The sequence below is a fragment of the Euwallacea similis genome, chromosome 4, assembly GCF_039881205.1.
Source record: "Euwallacea similis isolate ESF13 chromosome 4, ESF131.1, whole genome shotgun sequence".
Taxonomy (NCBI): domain Eukaryota; kingdom Metazoa; phylum Arthropoda; class Insecta; order Coleoptera; family Curculionidae; genus Euwallacea; species Euwallacea similis.
In genome coordinates this window covers 5,768,281-5,786,293 of record NC_089612.1, presented here as the reverse complement: position 1 = coordinate 5,786,293, position 18,013 = coordinate 5,768,281, and the positions used below count along the sequence as shown (strand labels likewise).

Genomic DNA, 18,013 nt, shown 5'->3' with positions numbered 1-18,013 from the left:
TAAGAAGATAGGAAAAACACGTGAATAAAACTCATAAATCGAGCCAGGTCTTTGTTTCAGCGACGCCGGTGCATCGACTTGATCTTTCTCGACGAAAGAAATCGTGTTTTCCTTTCACCTATTTGATCGGACTGCATCATCGATGTTTGCTTAATAACAATAAACGATTTGAAAGCCGGCAATTTCCCTTTGTACGAACCAGAGGGAATTAATGCATTATTAGATAATCATGCGATAATATGTGCAATTTTTTTCGCCAGCGTTTTGTTACATAAAATTTAATAGAAGTAGGATTTGAATTGGTAATGCAGTGACATAGGAACATGAACGCGATTCAAGGCTAATTGAGTGATATAGGAACATGAATGTGTGATAAAAGGTTTTTTAAGCGATTTTGGTACACCCTATATCCAGCAAGGCAAGCTTCAGCGAATCGTTCCAAGGTGGCGCTAGTCGATAGAAAACACGTTAGGCATTATCTCTTGCTGGAAATGTCGATTCTTCATATTGTCAAGAAGATTTTGAGGTTTTGCCTCAAATAATTATTAATGTGCTGTCAACTATAATCGTAATATATCGATGAAGAGAAACGTTGAAATTGAGCCTTGTCGGGTCAAGCCAGAGGTCAGATTATCGATTGAAAAATTCGCTGGATGTTCAAGTTAATTCGGCCCTTAATGCAGCTTTCAAAATTTCCCTCGAAACCCGTCAAAAGCTCGTTTTCCTTGTTAAGCACCAAAATGTATCTTTCCGTATTCACTGGAGCGTTTCAGAGTTTCTGATTTTCAAAAAGTACCTACTTTTTTCCGGGGAAAAAGCCACAATTAGCGCGCAATAATACCAAAAGCTTAAGCGAGTGAAAGATTTACAAAATCCAATAAAACTTTGTATTTAATTAAAGGATACAGCCTGGCTAAACGCGATGCGTTATTTCGGAAGCCAATTTAAAGTTTCGACTGATCCCGTTAGCAAACTTGTTGATGTTTGTTCCTTTATCTTTCCATTTTCATTTAAACCATGCCTAAACGTTAAATTAAATAACTTTAATAACATGCAAACGTCCGAGTAAATGTAAATTTCTAGTTAAACTGTATCGCAAGCAAAGTGTCCGTTTATTAGTTGAATTCGCATAGGAACTGATATTGAACTTTAGATAAAAAAAGGGTCTAGTTCGCCTTGCCCAGCCTTAGCCATTAGATATGCAATTTCACTTCTGAATACGTCACGTAATTTAGAATATTGATTTATAAAAAGTCGTAAAGGAATAAGTATTTGATTTAGTTGTATCAGACCAGGTTAGGCCCACTTTTCAAGGTCAATCGAAATCTCTGCAGAGAAAACCCGACACTTTACGTGCTTCCATGAGCTCGGAAACCTTGAACTTAGAAAAGAAAAAGAAGTGACAACGTCGTTAGTAAATTTGACAGTTGAATGGACCAGTAGATGTGCGCTTTTGCAAAGAAAAGAATGCTGCGCTGTTGCCACGTTACATCAATAATAATTTATGGAACTCTTCGTTGCACAGCGACGCCAAAGCCGCCAGACGAATAAAGACGTCTTTTTTGATTAAAACGTTGATGAAGTTGTGGCAATTGAGAAAGCGATTTAGAAACTTTTTCAAAAAGAAAATTTTAATTTTGAAGGTTTCCTTTCGTCGATTAAAAAAAAAATCATTTAACATTACATGGTAATTATGTATTATGTAGCATGTAAATGTGGATTTACATCAATTTTACTGTGAACTCACTATGTAGTATTGCGACTCGCACCAAAAACCATTTTAATTTCACAGTTTTAGCTGTTCTGCTACATTATTATGCATTATTACAGATGCATTATTGTGGCGTGGTTACAGCGCATTATTACAGATTTTCAGTGAATCCCTGCGGGATTTTTAAGCTTGTTTAAATGAATAATCGCCGAATTAATGCGTAAATTATCGAGAGGTCCCTACATAAGTTAACCACTTCATATAAATTTACAAAAGTTTAATGCAAAAATGAACGAATGAACTTCAATAACAAAATAGCTAAGAAAACAAAACAAATTTATTTAAATATATTTATTGTTGAACATTTTAGATAAATTGAATTATATACTTTAGGCCCAGAAGTAGGACTAAACGACTATATTTATGAGTAACCGTATGGTCTAAAATTATTTTGTTTCCTGTATTATTATACTGACTGTAGCCTGATAAATAAATTAGAACTAGAATATTTTCAATCAATATGTCGGTAACTGGATGCCTGGGTAAATGTCTGATACAGGTGATAAATTACAAATTCCGCAGATTATGTGTGTAAATAGGCCATCATTTTTACTCGCGGTCGTTACTATTGTAATTCCAATGCTGTTCAGCTCTCTTTACTCGCTAAAACGGCATTAATTTAATTACTACAACGAGCGATACAAAAAGTAAAAAAAAAAAAACAAATTAATTTAAGAAAAAGAATATAAGAATAAAAAACTATGAGCAGAACAAAATAGAGATGCGGGTGGCCAAAAGCAGCGTTCGGACTGCGTCCCTACCAGGAGAAGCGCAGCTGAAATAAATATAAAAAGGCTTTGAGCCACTCTGTCCGACATTAATTAATTAAAATCAGGGCTTGTTGCCACAAATCTCAGTTGAAAACAGCTATTCCACCAACATAGACAAACTATGTCGTGGTAATATTAAATTTATGTATATGTCGTTTGAAATACGTCGGATTGTTATCGTATAACACTAATACCACTTTTCCTACCGTAATACGTAAATAATGTCAAAATAAGCGAGCGTCCCTCGGTGGTAGGTCCAAATGGAGCTCATTATAAACGGCCGTTTAAATGATCGCATTTTACAAAAGAGTGGACAACTTTCGGTTTGGAGCTACGGGTTTAAATCCCACTGCCATAGCTTTCTATGACGTAATCGGCATTGGACGCGAAGTGCGATAATAGCGCGGGCAAAGTTCTCAGTGACCTTTTTCTTAGTAGAAAGTCCACAAAAAAATGCAAAGGATCGACGTTTTGGACTACTGGTATAACTTATTAACGAGGACATACCTCGAATTGTTAGAAAATCTTGATACAACATTCAATCGAATAGTATCACTAATAATAAACTGCTGCCACGACCGCCTCCCATAATGCATGTATGTATTTGCCTTAACGTCGGTATACGTTTAATAATGGAACGTGACCCAAATATCCTGTTTTATAGATTTACTTTACATTGCGTTAACACTTTATGAATTAACGACTTTAGGTGACTCTACAAAAAATAATCTAAAAGGTTCATATCGGGCGATCTAGGAGGCCATGCTGTCTAACGGTTGAGATAGTTGTTCAGAAATTGACGTGCAACTAGATTAAAGTGTGGTGGCGCACCATCGTGCATCAACCCCACATTTTGTCTGGAATCTAAATCAGTATCTTTTAAACGTCGAGGACAATCCTACCTTGGGCACTGTTGTCATCAAGTCTCAGTTGAAAAATGCAAAGTCTAATGACATGATCAACGATAATTCCAACTCAAATGTTGAGAGAAAATTATACTCGATGATGATTTTCTACGAGGGTACGCGTATTCTCTGCAGCCTAAATAAGGTTGTTATGGGAATTAGTGATGGCGGTACGAGGAAACGAAGCTTCATTTGTGAAAAGCGCATTACTTAGAAAATCCGGGCTGGCTGCTAATTGAGTACGTAGCCAAGTGCAAAAATCTATTCTGCGAGGAAGATCCCTAGGTAATAGAGCCTGCATACATTGCATATGATAAGATTGTTGAGCTTTTAAAATTTGCCACATCGTTACATGTGCAATAACAAAGTCTTGCTGAAATGTTAATTAATACTTGGGCGTTTGAAGACGTTTAGTGGAGAAGTCGCACTTGATACATTCGTATTGCAGCTTGAGAATTACCCTGAGTAATTCCTTAGTTAAAATGCATGTTTATCATTTTCGCGTCGAACAATTTTAGACTGAACCTATAATTTGTAGCTCAAAAATTCACGTAAAAATATTTTTCAAAATTCACATAAAATTCGAATTTTGGCACTATTTTCAGGTTTTTGATGTGTTACTCCCTGCTGCTTAACGGGGTGCAAGAGGTGAGCCAGCCTTAAGCATAAGGCTTCCAGAGCCGCCTCTCTCCTCCGGGAGGCACTCCAACTCTTGAATAGGATAGGGCATATTTCTTCATAGGGAATTCACAGGGCCATTTTGTCACATGGAATGAAAGAGGGTGGATTACGCAGTCAAAACGTCCCCAATTGCAAGGCTTTGGAACTTTATTGACCAACATCAACCGTAGAAGTTGGACACAGTTTTGAATGCAGCTGTGCACAACAATTAACTCCTCATTAGGAAAAAATGTTATGAGTTACTTTCCAAGGTTATATCTCCATATTTTAGTTCATGCACAATTTATTCCTATATGAATTTACATCAAACCCCTTCCATAGGATGATCCCTCTAGCAGAACATACTCATATATCTCTTGAATAACTCATTTTTGAAGACAAACACATCCTATGGCATATTGTACAAACACCGCTGTTACCTAAGCAATTTCATTCCACCAACGTGTTTGCAGGAGGATTATTCAAGTAAACATCCATTAAGCATTTTAGTACATCTTCTCTTAAATATGTACATAAATCAGACATATTTCCGGGCAGGAGTCGGTTTAAAAAGCGATTTTCCACGAGGAAACAGGTCAATGGTGCCGTTTTACGTTCGAAAACTGAAATCCTGAAGACGTGAAAATTTAACACCGGGATTTTAGTGACCACTCCCCCAGGGAGAATAACACCTTTATGACTCCATGAATCATTCATGAGCACAGCGGCGTTGTCTTGCTGAGCATTGCATATTTCACGTTAAACAGGCTTTCGCCACAGGTAAAACTATTGTTTACGTCCATCAGCCCAAGAAGTGTGATTCACGGCCAAGGATGCTGGGTTAAATGGGGGAGCTGATCTCATAAGGAGGTACCATCGCTCTCAAGGCCCACCACTTCTAATAGGTAGTAGTACATAGTAGTATGCGTCAATGCTCCTTTGCCATTTAGAATTCTTGTTAATGAAGACTGTTGGCGAGAGATATCTTCAGGTGAGGTGTGGCTGGGTCAAGATTAATGGAGGAAAGGTACTTGCACTGTTTTTTATGATGGTAGTTTACAATTTGTTTTCGTGTTAGCGCGCGGAGGTGGGGACGTTCATATGGTTCATTTTAAATTGATAAGGGACTCGGGAAACCGTGCGGATAAAAGAAGATATCTTCTTTTTTGTCCCCGTGAAATTAGTGTAATTGCAATTCGAGCTTCACCGCCATTTCATTCCGTAGAATCCACATGGAACAGCCAATTAACTCGCATGTGTTGGCCATCGCCTGTTTCCTACTAGAGTAAACAAGATCTTCATTACTTATTAAAAAAGTAATTTAGTTTTTCTCACTAATTTTGTCCGTTGTCACACAGTTTTACGGTCGTTTAGATGCTGAAAACGCACAAAAAAATTGAAATTCGTTTTTCATGAGCGCAGACTTCCAATAGATCTTTATGTCTCAGATTACATACTTCTATTAAACTATTATGTGAGCTTAAACACTTAAGCTCACATGAAAATGTCATTTCACCCTCTTTAAAAAGGATTTTCCCAGCAACGAGTTTTTTAAGCAAAATCCATTATCCCCCTTTATAACGCGGCTTAACCATGTTTAGGCAAAGCCATTCCAGGTCCAAAATAACCGGGATATTCGCAATTTGTCGCAATTTTTAATTATCGCTCTGATGCATTTTCCTTGGTCGAAATTGCATTCTGGAAGCTAAAAACTCGTTTCCCCATGGCCGATGGTGTGGTGCTCGGCACTCTCCATCCCCCGTAACAGTTCCAGACATTTCCATTAAAGTGCCGAGTATCGGAAAATGACCACACCGAGCTATCCCCAGAGTTTTCGTTTAAAAGTGCACGTGAATTTTTAATGACTTCCTCTCTTTTACTGCTCAGTTTCTCGTAGCTTGATAATGTGTTTATGGAGATGGCATCGGAAAACTCGGGATGGAATAAGACAGTCCTGTAGTTTACCCATTCTGAAATGACTGACAAAACTGCCTAAGAGGACTTGCAGTTGCACAATTTATTTGTTACTTTTATGTAGACTTACGTAAACCTGATGAATGATAACCAACAACAGCATCCAAATAAATTGGTATTTATTCACTCGGGTTGGCCAAGAACGCATGTCCCATGCACCAGATAAAATCAATCCGAAGGTCTTGGGAATAAATCTTCCATTGCAAATAATATACAGCGTGTCTCATTAGTTACGAGAAATTGTTGCGAGGAATCTCTCACATTGGTCTGTTGTTAGGCCTCTTTTTGCACAAACCGACGCTCGAAGCGCTGAAAAAATGTTGCTTCGAACAGTCGGATTTCGGACACACTGTACAGTGTGTCCTAAATCAATAATGTAATATTGATCGGCTAAGTATGTAAGATCTCTTCGGTTTGGATATACTAGGAGGTCATTTAAACTTCATATTCAGCTAACTGTGGGATTTTATACAAGAGAAATAGAAGATGAAAAGTAGGTCGTAGCTTGATCATATGCCGCAAAATGACGTTAATATTAATTTTTGATAGAGGAACTAAGTGAGGTTATGTTGCATTATTTACTTTTGTCGACGTACGTTCTTTTCTTCAACAAACTTTACAGCTGACTAGATGTGAAATTTAAATGATCTCTCTGTATAGCACATATATATTATTTGAAGGTGAATTACAAGAAGAACTTATTTTGGAAAAAATAGAGGGAGTCCCATTAAAAAAATCAAGTTTGAGGCATTTGAAATGTGAAAACTTTGGATATTTTTTTCACGCCCAGTATAAAATTTCTCGAAAATTAAAAATATCCTCTAGCAGAAATACGCTGTGATTTTAACTGGACTAGCTCTCAAACGATTCAATTAATACTGCGAATTTATTGCGAATTTTAAAATGCTTATTTTTCCTTTGATCTTCACATTAAATTGAATTACCTCAAAAACTGCTAAAAAATGTTTATATTTTTTAATAACAAAAATACTTAGACTACAGGCAGAATTGGTGTCTGTAACAAAATTCAATTTAAAAAAGTGTATTTTCGTCACGCCACGGTTTTCTGAACCAGCCTGCAACTTCGAAAATGTTAAAAAATAAAAATTAATGAAAACCTCAATAACTTTTTTGTGAAACGATTTTTCCAAAAAAATCTGAGATAAGGTAGTGGAGCGTCTTACGTGGACCGCCCTGTACAACCATTATGTGGGAGTATCTCCCGGAAAACAGCGAGTTGACCTTAGCGGTTTAATGGCCGTAAAATAATAAAATGTGGGCGGATAAAAAACTTTGGTAGTAAAATCGACCCATAAAAAGCCGAAGCTTTTATAACGAAAACTACTTCCCAACATTGTTATATGGCAGTCATTTTCTAAGAGTTTTTATTAAGCCGAAAGCAAAGAAACCACTCTAGAGTAGTTTCAGCGTTTCAGGCCCGAGATTGTTGACGCAAAGCCAATTTGTTTCAAAAGATATTTTATCGACTAAATTTCAGAAACTAATTCTAAAGTAATCGACTTCCCGAAGTAACAAATCAGCTTTTCGGGAACTTTTTGAATTTAAAACTTTTTCATTTGTAGTAAAATACGACCTCTTTTGTTGGAGTTCACTCAAGAATCAATTACCACCGACGCCCTTTTGCCGATTAGAAAAAGTGGGGAATTTTATTAGCGGCTGAAGATAAATTTTTGGTCGGAAACCGCCAATGGAACGTGCATAATCAATGGAAACCCAAGCCGCAAAAGCCCACATTCTGAATAGTGATTGTCAAGCAAGTCGAAAACATTTGCTAAAGCGCTCTATGGCCGAGCCACAACATCGAAATTTATAGTTTCAAAGTTTATAAATCCAATGCAGAAACCCGAACAGTCAATGGCTGGATAACGCTGGATAGGATGCCATTTTAGTTTTGGCGCTGCCAATTAAACTTGCATCCAATAATGCTATCTTAAATAGATCCCTCTATGGCTCTATTTTCTTCCAAACAGACCACAATCTCCGAATGGAGTAAATATCATGTTTACCAAGCAGTTTTTTCCCCGACAAATACAGTCGGGTCAATGGTTAAATATGGCCTGGATTTGCAAGGGAGACAAAAAGGCAATTAATTAGGGCAAAAGGAGTGTCTGGCTGGTTGTTTATGCGAATTTGCATACTATTCGGATTTGGGGGGTGAGCGTGGTTGCTCGTATTGCCCGAAGTGCCCCCTGACGGCCGGTCGACGATCAATACTCGCGCCACTTAACATTACACAAACCGTCTAGCCGAGGTTAATTTTCAAATGAGCTGTCGCATTACCCAGATGTAGTTAAATATATGCTGGGTCATAGGACAGCAAGCGTCCCTAAATTTTCCCCTCGACTGAAGAATATCTTTTACCACCGTGCCTTGCTCGAATTTATGTCGAAGATCGATAAAAACGTAACACATACGTTCATGCGCGCGCATACACACAGTAACCGACATGCGCTCGCGCAAACACAAATATTAACTCTCGCACGCACACATTGCGAATCTGGAATAAAATTGAAAAAACGGTACATTTATGGCAAAAACCTCACTAAACCATACTACATATACATATGCTATACTAGTATACTAAAATATACTATAGTTTTTGGAGTATGTTGGAGCACAAGGGAGTATATTTCAGGTTTGGCTATGTACAGAGTATCCTAGCTTTGTTTACACACTACTTATCATCGTTCCTGCATATGCTAGAAAAAGTTTGAAGAAACAGTTCATGCAGAAAGCTTTTTTCAATAAGAACTTACTCATATACAGGGTGTCCGGAAATAACGTCGAAATCTTTTAGCAGGTGATTCTAAAGATGGTGGCAGGCGCCGAAACGGTAACAAGGGCATTCGCTTGAGCCCCGCAGTAAAGGACAAATATTATTCCTAGTCAGTTTTAATTCAAAATAGTGCGCATTCCCCGCTCCATCAACCCCTGCCGGTGGGTTATCCCCAAAAAATAAAATTTATTGTTTATGTCGAATATGATGCCAAGATGTTAATTTAAGAAAACACACCCAGACAGGAACCGTAATTGAGCCAGCAGGAGCACTTAACCAAATGACTTCTTTCCCGGGAGTGGAACATTAAGCAAAAACTTGTGCGACTGGCTCCAGCGACTCTATTTCTAAATTGAGTTAGAGCACTAAAATCGGTTTTTATATAGACCCCGAGTTCTGCATTAACTTTATGTTGTTGAAAATAGCTTTCCTCTCGCATTTTTAACGAAACGAATAACAGTATCCCCCGGAATTAGTTCGGGGAGCCAACTGGAAATTGGATTTACCATAAGTTGTTCCCTGTAAACTTTGACTTGTATTAATATTCCGCAGTTGGGGAAAATGCCATACCCAAACTAATCCAATTAGGGTCATCTGCGGTTAGGAATTGTCGATTTGTCAGCTTGGCTCCTGGCAATAGAACAACTTTATATTTCACGAACGTGTATTTAATTCGTCAGAGATAGTTTGGCACAAAGGGCCGAAGAGGATTCTCTTGTTCTAAATCCGACATTCTTCCATCTCTGAAATTTTGAAGCTCTCAACAGGAAAATTAAACTTTCATTTGGAATGCTGTGAGAGTACAGTAACATGTTAAGGTTTACGGTTAACCAGATCCACATATAAACGCGGAATGTCATCGTCGCTCTTTCATAAACAATGGAGAACTCTGAATTCTTGCGAGCTGAAACAATGCGAATGTCACGGAAACAATACACGCGTTATCATTTATTCATTTGTACAAAAGATCGCTTTCAGTTTTATTGTTTTCCACAGCAAAAAAGGCCTGCAAAGAGATTATTGCCAGAGTGCCGTAAAACCTTTTTAGTGGCTTTATGCATAAGGTCACTACTTCATTTCGTCCCGAACCCAAGACGTGCTTTAAAGAAATTCCCTGCCCACCTACTCTGCTTCCTTTGACGTGCCAGCCCCGCCCATGCATCGCCCATAGCGATACCCACCCGAGCGGCTGGTCCATTTGGGCGTGTCACATTCGTCAAGCAACCACGCAATGGGTCGCCCAAAACCAATTTTTTCATGCTCTAACGGACCGTTGCATATAATCATCAAAGGCCTTCCTTAAAGACAAACTTCCGTTTCAGCTAACTCAAATAATCTACTCGGAGGGTCCTGAGGGAGATTCTCGTTTAAAGCTCCGGGCACTCAAAAAGAAGGAAAAAAGGGCGCAATTAAAAATATAAAATAGTGAGTATTTGGCAGCAATTTACAAGGTATTCACTCAGCAAGAAGCTTTTAACGTAATGGACAAAGAGGTTTTTATTTGCCCAGTTATTAAAAGCGGGAGTACCGCAATAATCCTCATAAATGGTCGCTATATTTCCTCAATTTATGGAAACAAAATGGGGCTGTGCTGGTCTTAATGCCGAGGGGTTTAAAACTTTCGTTGTTGGTGAATAATTAGCTCTGAATCTGAAGGGAGAATGGTTTCTTTTTAATGTTTCCAGGCTGGGTAATCTCGGTTAGAACCTATAATTTTAAGTTAGGACTGAATAAATGGGGTGGTAAATGATTGTACCGGTTTGAAAATTAATTTTTGGGGAAAATTGGGAAAACTCCCGCACATCAAGATCTTCACATAATCCGGAAGCAATTGACTGTTTTAGGTAGTAAGCGGCGAATGGCAGAGGGGCGCTAATTAAAAAATATATATCGGACAACATAAACCGCAGGTCTTTTGGGATGCCAATGAGTTTCTGCTAGACATTTCCACATTAAAAACCTGCCAAAACCTGCAAATTTACTGCATACAGAGCAAATTTACTATCCATCCCTAATTAATTAACCACATTATAATTAACAATCTTATCTGCATAAGTTTACTCTATCTCTTGCTTGCTTAAGCTCAAACTAACATTGCAACTAAATTTCGTTAATAAATATTCCACTAAGACATTAATGGAAATCTGTTTCCGCTGCAGATACATCGCAATTAACGAAATCGTGCTCCCCCATAAAGGTAAAAGTCCCTTAATAATTAATCAAAAAGAAATGGAGCCCCCCCCTTCTCGGAAATGAGAGGAAACTTGAAAGAAGTGGAATTAAAAACGTCGAGCACTTATTAAGGATTAAACGTGATTTTTTTATTTAAATGAGTGGAGACTCATTAAGGATTTAACATCAGAGAGAAGGGAGATTATTGCATTTCCAAAGGTGCATCATTGTACTGACTGATCTAGGACACGAGTTCTCAAATTTTAACTGTTTCTGAGGTATTTAAAAAACTGCTCTTGGAAGTTTGCTGACTCCCGCGGAATTAGTGCGGCAGTTGCACGTTGAATGCATTAAAACGATTTACATGATTTATAAACTTTAATGTTTAAGTAATGCGTAGTAAAGTTTTGAACAAATAGCCATTAGAAACAGCTGGAAGGGCTGAGGTAAAATACTTCCCATTAAATTTTACAGAAACTGCTTCCTATTAAATTTTGCTGAAATTGCAACTTCTTAGCTTAAATGCGTCTTTTATCTGGAGGTTTAGAATGAGCGGTAAAAGTATTGGAGTTTTATGGTAAATAGTGGATAATTCATTTAAAAATTGCACATAAATTGGACATTTACGAAAACTCCTCCAATCTAAGCTGTAGTAAGTCAATTAAAAAGGCATTTACTTGATATCTCGTATGAATGCAACTGGAAGGTTTTTTCCAAAACCATTCACCATTGTCCGGTGTGATTCGAGGAGTAGCATCGCATTTTCTATCTTTATATAGTCGTCTGGAAGACATAAGGACAGTCGTAGGATCTAAGAGCGGTTGACTTGACAGAGCCACAGTGGTGGTAATTACAAATTTTAATAGACAAAATAAATTTAGTTTTTGGAAACAGTTGTTTATGAAGTATTTAAGAGGTTTTGAGCCTGTGACTGACTTTCCGGAGAACCTTGTTTCATGATGTTTCAGTGAAATTGATTGAAACCGAGCACTATTAGAGCGAGATCAACCAAGTTTGTTGTCGATTCATATACCCATTAACAATGTATTTTCATTGAAATTTACAACCGTATCATAATTAGCCATCACGTCATTGAACATGCGCCTAAAAACCTGACTTTCGCTTTAGCCAGGATTGTTAAGGGGTTAATGAACGCCAATCAAAAAAATTAGATAGGTGCCATCAGCCACCTCTCGTAGCACACCCCCGGCACACCCCCGCCCCTTCTGTGCCTTAAAACTGTAGGATCATTAGTAAATTTCACTACGCTAGTAGGGAGATCTCTAATGTACAGTAAAACTCTGGGAAACTCCGTGGTGGGTCTCTTGTTGAGTGAAAAATTGATGACTCTCCACAAACCTCCCGTCTACCAAGCACCACCGGCGCCAATGCATCCTCCTGAAGTCGTAGATTTCTATTATTTCGGGCAGAATAATGGGCCAGGCACAATTAGACGCCTGGAGATATCGTCAAATTCACATGTAGTATTATCACCGGCGTTAATCCTCAAATACGACCTCTTCAAATATGCAAAGATCGATCGTATCTCTGGATAACTGAAAACAAACTCAGTTCAATATCCAATATTTGATGTTTAACAGGAAATGTCATGATTTCCTTTGTCATGAGCTTTTCGACTATGTTGAACATTGTCGGCAACAGAGCCATCCCCCCAATAGAGCCGTTGCAAGAGGCGCATTTATAGGTTGATCCAACGGTCCTCCGGAGCATCATCCGGCAACACTTTGAAAGCCTTGAAGGATTCCATCCTCACCCAATGTGTACAGCTTCCTAATCTCGGTTATGACTTCTTTGATCTCCTGGACATCAGTTCGTGATAAGAAAAACGAATCGGCAATTTTTATTTGGCTCAAATACCCCTTAAGCTGTATTTCCTCACTTTGTCCATGAGACAAGCTCTGAGTTATTGGACAATAAAACTCATTGAAGCTGCAGGTTTCAGATAACTCTCCGTTGGAACTGCATGCACGGTCGCCAAACTTTGAGTTTGTCAGTGGCGTACCGAAATGCGACGAATTTTTGCTTCTGTTGATATCTCCAACAGGAGGATAGCAACATGTTGTTTCATGTTATCGGTTCCATTAGAGGCGCCCCTGGTTTACGCAATTTCGCTGAAATAAATTTTCGAATATTCTAAAGCGTTCGGCCATATTTTATATTAAACCGGGGGCCGATCAGTGGCGTACTAAAAGCCAGGAAATTTGCAAAAATATTTGGAAAGAAGGGACCCTGGATCGCGCGCTCATTCGCAGAATTCCCTCATTGACAACATTTTTTTTCTGGCACCTTGAAAACTGAATTATGACTTTGCTGCGACATATTTTGGCCAGCAGCATAATCTGGTGGTGGTGGCTGCAGGACATTCTTTGATCTGTTCCCGGAAATATCCCCAAGTTAATAAGTTATCTTTCCCCGAGCAGCTGCCAAAGCCGGACTGAAATATATTTAGCCAGCCGGGAGTTTTCATTTCCGATAATACGCTAGAATAATTCGAATCAAAGCCGAGCCATGTGGGAGGTTTGCAAATTTGATCGAATTTCTGATCTTTGAACCATATCCAGACCGAAAATGCGGCTTAGGTGTATATCGAGGCAGAGGCGGGGTGAGTCAAAGCTTCAGAGTGCGATCCTGACGTTCAATTTGGATAAAAGTAATAACTTTTTGGACGGTTTTGCCGGGAATGAAGGGGGGAAGCTAAATCACTGATCCTTCAGCCGATGGGAAAGTAATCAAACAACGAAAATACTTTTTGAATGTTTACTGAAAGCTACAAAGGGAGGCGTGGGATTCTTGACGACAAGGGGAGTTCTTGTGAAAGCTGCCCGCCTTCAAAGGAAATATCGAGGCTTTTTCTAGAAGCGATATCGAAAATCTGGAACATGGTAATTGTTGTTTTGTCAGGAGGAGGTGACGAGCGAATTTTCAAAGTTATTTAAAATCGAGGGAGATACTCCCCTTGACTGGGTTTTTTCGGCCGGACGGAGAGGGCCGGCGCGTTCGCTTCGATGGAAGTCCATCATGTCCTAAAAGCATTAACTTTTGTTGTTTTAAATCTATTGGCTTTACCGCTATTTCATCACAAACGAATAATTAAAAGGCAATTTTAACCGAGCCATATTTACAAAAACCTCCCTCAACCCATTTTTCCAAGCCCAATAATTGACGAGATATTTGCATATTTATTCTCGCTTCGCGGTTTAAATCCACATTCGAAATGCCCCGGATCAATAGCTGTTTATGGCATAGGTATTATTCAGCGAAACATAACTTTTCTAATAAAATTGCTTTTGCTTAACCTTCATTAAACTTCCTTAACTAGCTCCATGAAGTTTGCCAGATATTTTTAATAAGCCTCGGAGCGAATTCCTTTAGCGAAGTTCCTCCACATTATTAAAAGTCATGTGCCAAAGGAAAAAACTGCTCGACTCCTTTGGGCAACTTTTACAAAAGTACTTTAAATACAGCAACTCGTTAACGAGTCAAGGACCCTCATTTAAGCGCCACTTAGTGATTTATCTCCTTATTAGCATCGCCTTCTTAGACGCAGTAGAGAGATTTTAGTTTTCTAATTTCAATTTTAGATCCACTTTTAAATTGAATAATATTATTATTCATAGAACATCCCCCAGAAAGTGCAGCAAAATCGTTACACAAAACGAATTGCTAGTTGAGTCTGGCCTTAATAACAGACCGGATTTATACTTGGTGCTAGATAAAACCGTTTAATTTTATTGCCATCTATCCACTTTTGGAGTCGGTCCACGTACGGGGTTATAGTCTCATTCCACGGCTCTTTTAAAATAAACTTCAGAAAAAATAATCTAATGAGATTTAAATGGAAATTTTTTAATACCTAAAAGGGACAAATTTGTTTTTGATTTTACGGCCGCGGCGACATGAGTGGACCGGAAGTATTAACGTGGTGACATCTGCCGGTTTCAGCATTCAAACAGTAATTAGAATTTAATTCATTACGCGTGTTTTCATCAGTGTTTTTATTGCAGGATTTGTCTTGAGGCCAATCAGAATGAGGACGGAATAGGTTCCTGCGAATGGTGCCAAGTCTTTGAAGCAATGAAGTCGAAATTTTTGGTGGCAGGATTACTGGTGTGGGGTAAGAATTTCTAGGAAACCCAGATGTTGAGGAAATGGCGTTATTTCAAGCAAAATTGCACGTATTTGCATATCAAAACTGTGAGGTTCAGCTCACAGCGACCGACCGTCAAAGTCTTGCAGGATATCGCGCAGAAAACCAATTTTGCTGGGCAGGAGTTGTTGGGCATTAAGGCTTTAGGCGAGCCGACCATCAGTGACGCATTAGGTTTATACAGGGTGACTGAAGTCTTGCGATCTTATTTTTAAGGGGCGGCTAAGCATCCGAAAAGAAACTGATTAAAGTTAAACAAAATTTGCGTAATAAGCAATATATGATTTTTCAAATAATTTATCTAATGATTAATTTCCATGAAAATTATCATGAAATGATAACTAATGATGGCGACAGCCCTATGTTGACCGCCACTTTCTCCCATCTTTCGGGCAGCATACGAATCTCCCATCGAAAAAACTGGTCACCTTTTGAAGCGATCCACGAATCAATAAAATTTTTTACTTTTTTGTAAGACCGGAAGTGCTGGTCAGCCAGGTCATATGCCATTGATCTGAACGGGTGAGAGACAGAGGGAGCAACGTCTGGAGGATACGGCGGGTGGGGTAGGACGTCCCATTACAACGTTTCCAAGTATGTCTTGACCTCTTTCGCAACATGGTGCCGAGCATTGTCACACTAGAAAATGACTTCATCGTGTCTCTCGATGTATGGCGGCCCTTTCTCTTTCAATGCTGGGGTCAAACTCAAACTCTCAATGATCGTGCTAATTTTTCTTGACTTTGACACGATTCTTCATTAAGTAATGTCTCCAGTTCTGCATCTTTGAAGACCTTCTCTCTTCCACCGTTATGCCGGTCTTTGATGTGAAAATCGTCGTTCTTGAAGCGTTGAAACCTTTCACGACACGTTCTTTCACTAATAGCGACCTCACCATGAGTATTTTAGAACATTCGATTAGCCGCAGATTTGTTCATATTGAAACAGAAAATTAAAACTTCCCGCAAATGACGATAATTTGGCTCATAAACTTACATTTTCAATCGAAAATAATTTTATGATGCAGATACAAATTATTAATGTTTCTATGGGGTTATATTGACAGATGCCAAAATGATATTGACAGATGCCAAACTGATATTGACAGGTGCTAAAGTAATATTGACAGATGCCAAAGTGATATTGACAGATGCCATGTTTATTGCACGATGTCTATGATTTATTTATTTCTTATTTACCATTACTTTCCACTAAAGTCTTCTATAGGAATACGGCGGAAGCAAAGTTGTACATCTTTTACATCCAATTCTTCCTGCGATAAGACTTTAATTCAGGAATAGTTCTTCAAGAAACAAATTAAATTTGCTCTAACTAAATGGAAAGCACAACTTTTAAACATCGTAGTTCAGTCGAAGCAATCATCTTTTTGTCTTTCAACTCATTTTAGTATCTGAAATCTGAATTTTTTTTTTAACTACGAACCTCCAAAAAGATATGTAGTAGATGAAACAGCTGAGAATACGGGCGTAAAGTCCTGTGATTGTTTCCATACCATTATATTTTCAACCTGCTTGAACATAAGGGTGTCCCCACTAAAATTTGTGCCCCGTGAAAACTCCGATTTCGTCTAAATGTGGGAAAAATGCTAACAGGTGGAAATTTTACCTTGGAGAGGGACCAAATTTCATCTTGGTTTCGAAGTAATTTCTGCATCCCTCTAGCGATTAGAGCCACCCCTTCAAAAACTTTAAATAGCAAGACGAGTCGAGCGACACATCATTTTGAAGCTGCTTTTATTCTCTATTCAACTTCGTTTTTTTTCAAGCTTGAGCGATTGGTTTTCCAAGATACTGCCTAGATGACTGTGAAAAGAAGCAAAAGCGAAAAAACGATTTAATTTAACGAAAGTGTCAATATCAATATTCAAAATGTCCATCACCATCTACCACACAATGGTACAAGCGATTTGAAAAGCTTCTCGAAGCTTTTCCAACATTTCTGGCGTGATCAAAGGGCACTCTAAGACCATTCGATCTCGAAACATTTGTAAAGATGCAGGTGATGCAGCATAAACTTGAGACTTCAAGAGGCCCAAAAAAAAAGAATCTAGAGGGGTTAAAAGCTTCAAACATTAGTGGAAATAAGGTAACATTTCTTAATCCGTTCCTATCAAAAAAATGTTTGCGATTTGAACGAGAGTGTACCGGACTAAGAGTGTTGAAAATTTTAATGAGTCTACAACAATTTCATGATTCTGAAAAACCAATCACTCACACTTGAAAAAAAAACTTGGTTGCATAGAGAATGGAAGCGGCTTCAAAATGATGTGTCGCCCGGCCCCTCTTGCCATTTAAAGTTTTTGATGGCAAAAGTTCGGGGCGCTAGAGGGATGCAGAAATTACTTGGCAACCAAGATAAAATTTGGTGCCCCCTCAAGTTAAATTGACATACTTTAGCATTTTTCCCACGTTTGGACGAAATCGAAGATTTCAAGTGGTGCAAATTTTAGTTGGGACACCCTGTATGTGGGATATTGCCGAAAATTGGTTTAACCGACATATTCGCGGAAGTGGGAGAACAGACTCACTCTTTAGATGTGCGGAAAGAAGGTTGGTCCTGCCCTCCAAAAATTTGGAAAAATGCAGTGCAGAAGACGAGACAAGATGTTTCGGGAAAGAACGTGCATTTGATGGCTTGAACATGCAACCTATTATTATTAACTTAGACGAAAGCAGTGGTAGCGATTATAGCGACATTGATGACCCAGACAACAGGAAACGTTAAGTTCTACGTAAACCTGTGATGTGTTCTTGTCCTTCGCCCTCAGCTCCCAAT

At 38.6% G+C, this 18,013-nt stretch overlaps 1 protein-coding gene across 3 annotated transcripts in view; it reads left to right on the top strand.

Moving 5' to 3' along the window:
• The window catches only part of LOC136408522 (mucin-2), a 59,652-nt gene that overhangs the window by 23,015 nt on the left and 18,624 nt on the right, over positions 1–18,013 (top strand). For all 3 annotated transcript variants that reach the window (XM_066389553.1, XM_066389552.1, XM_066389551.1), the window contains exon 2: positions 15,075–15,184. In XM_066389553.1, the coding sequence (XP_066245650.1) occupies positions 15,145–15,184 (40 nt within the window). In that variant the 5' untranslated portion in view covers positions 15,075–15,144. The remainder of the gene's footprint in view (positions 1–15,074; positions 15,185–18,013) is intronic.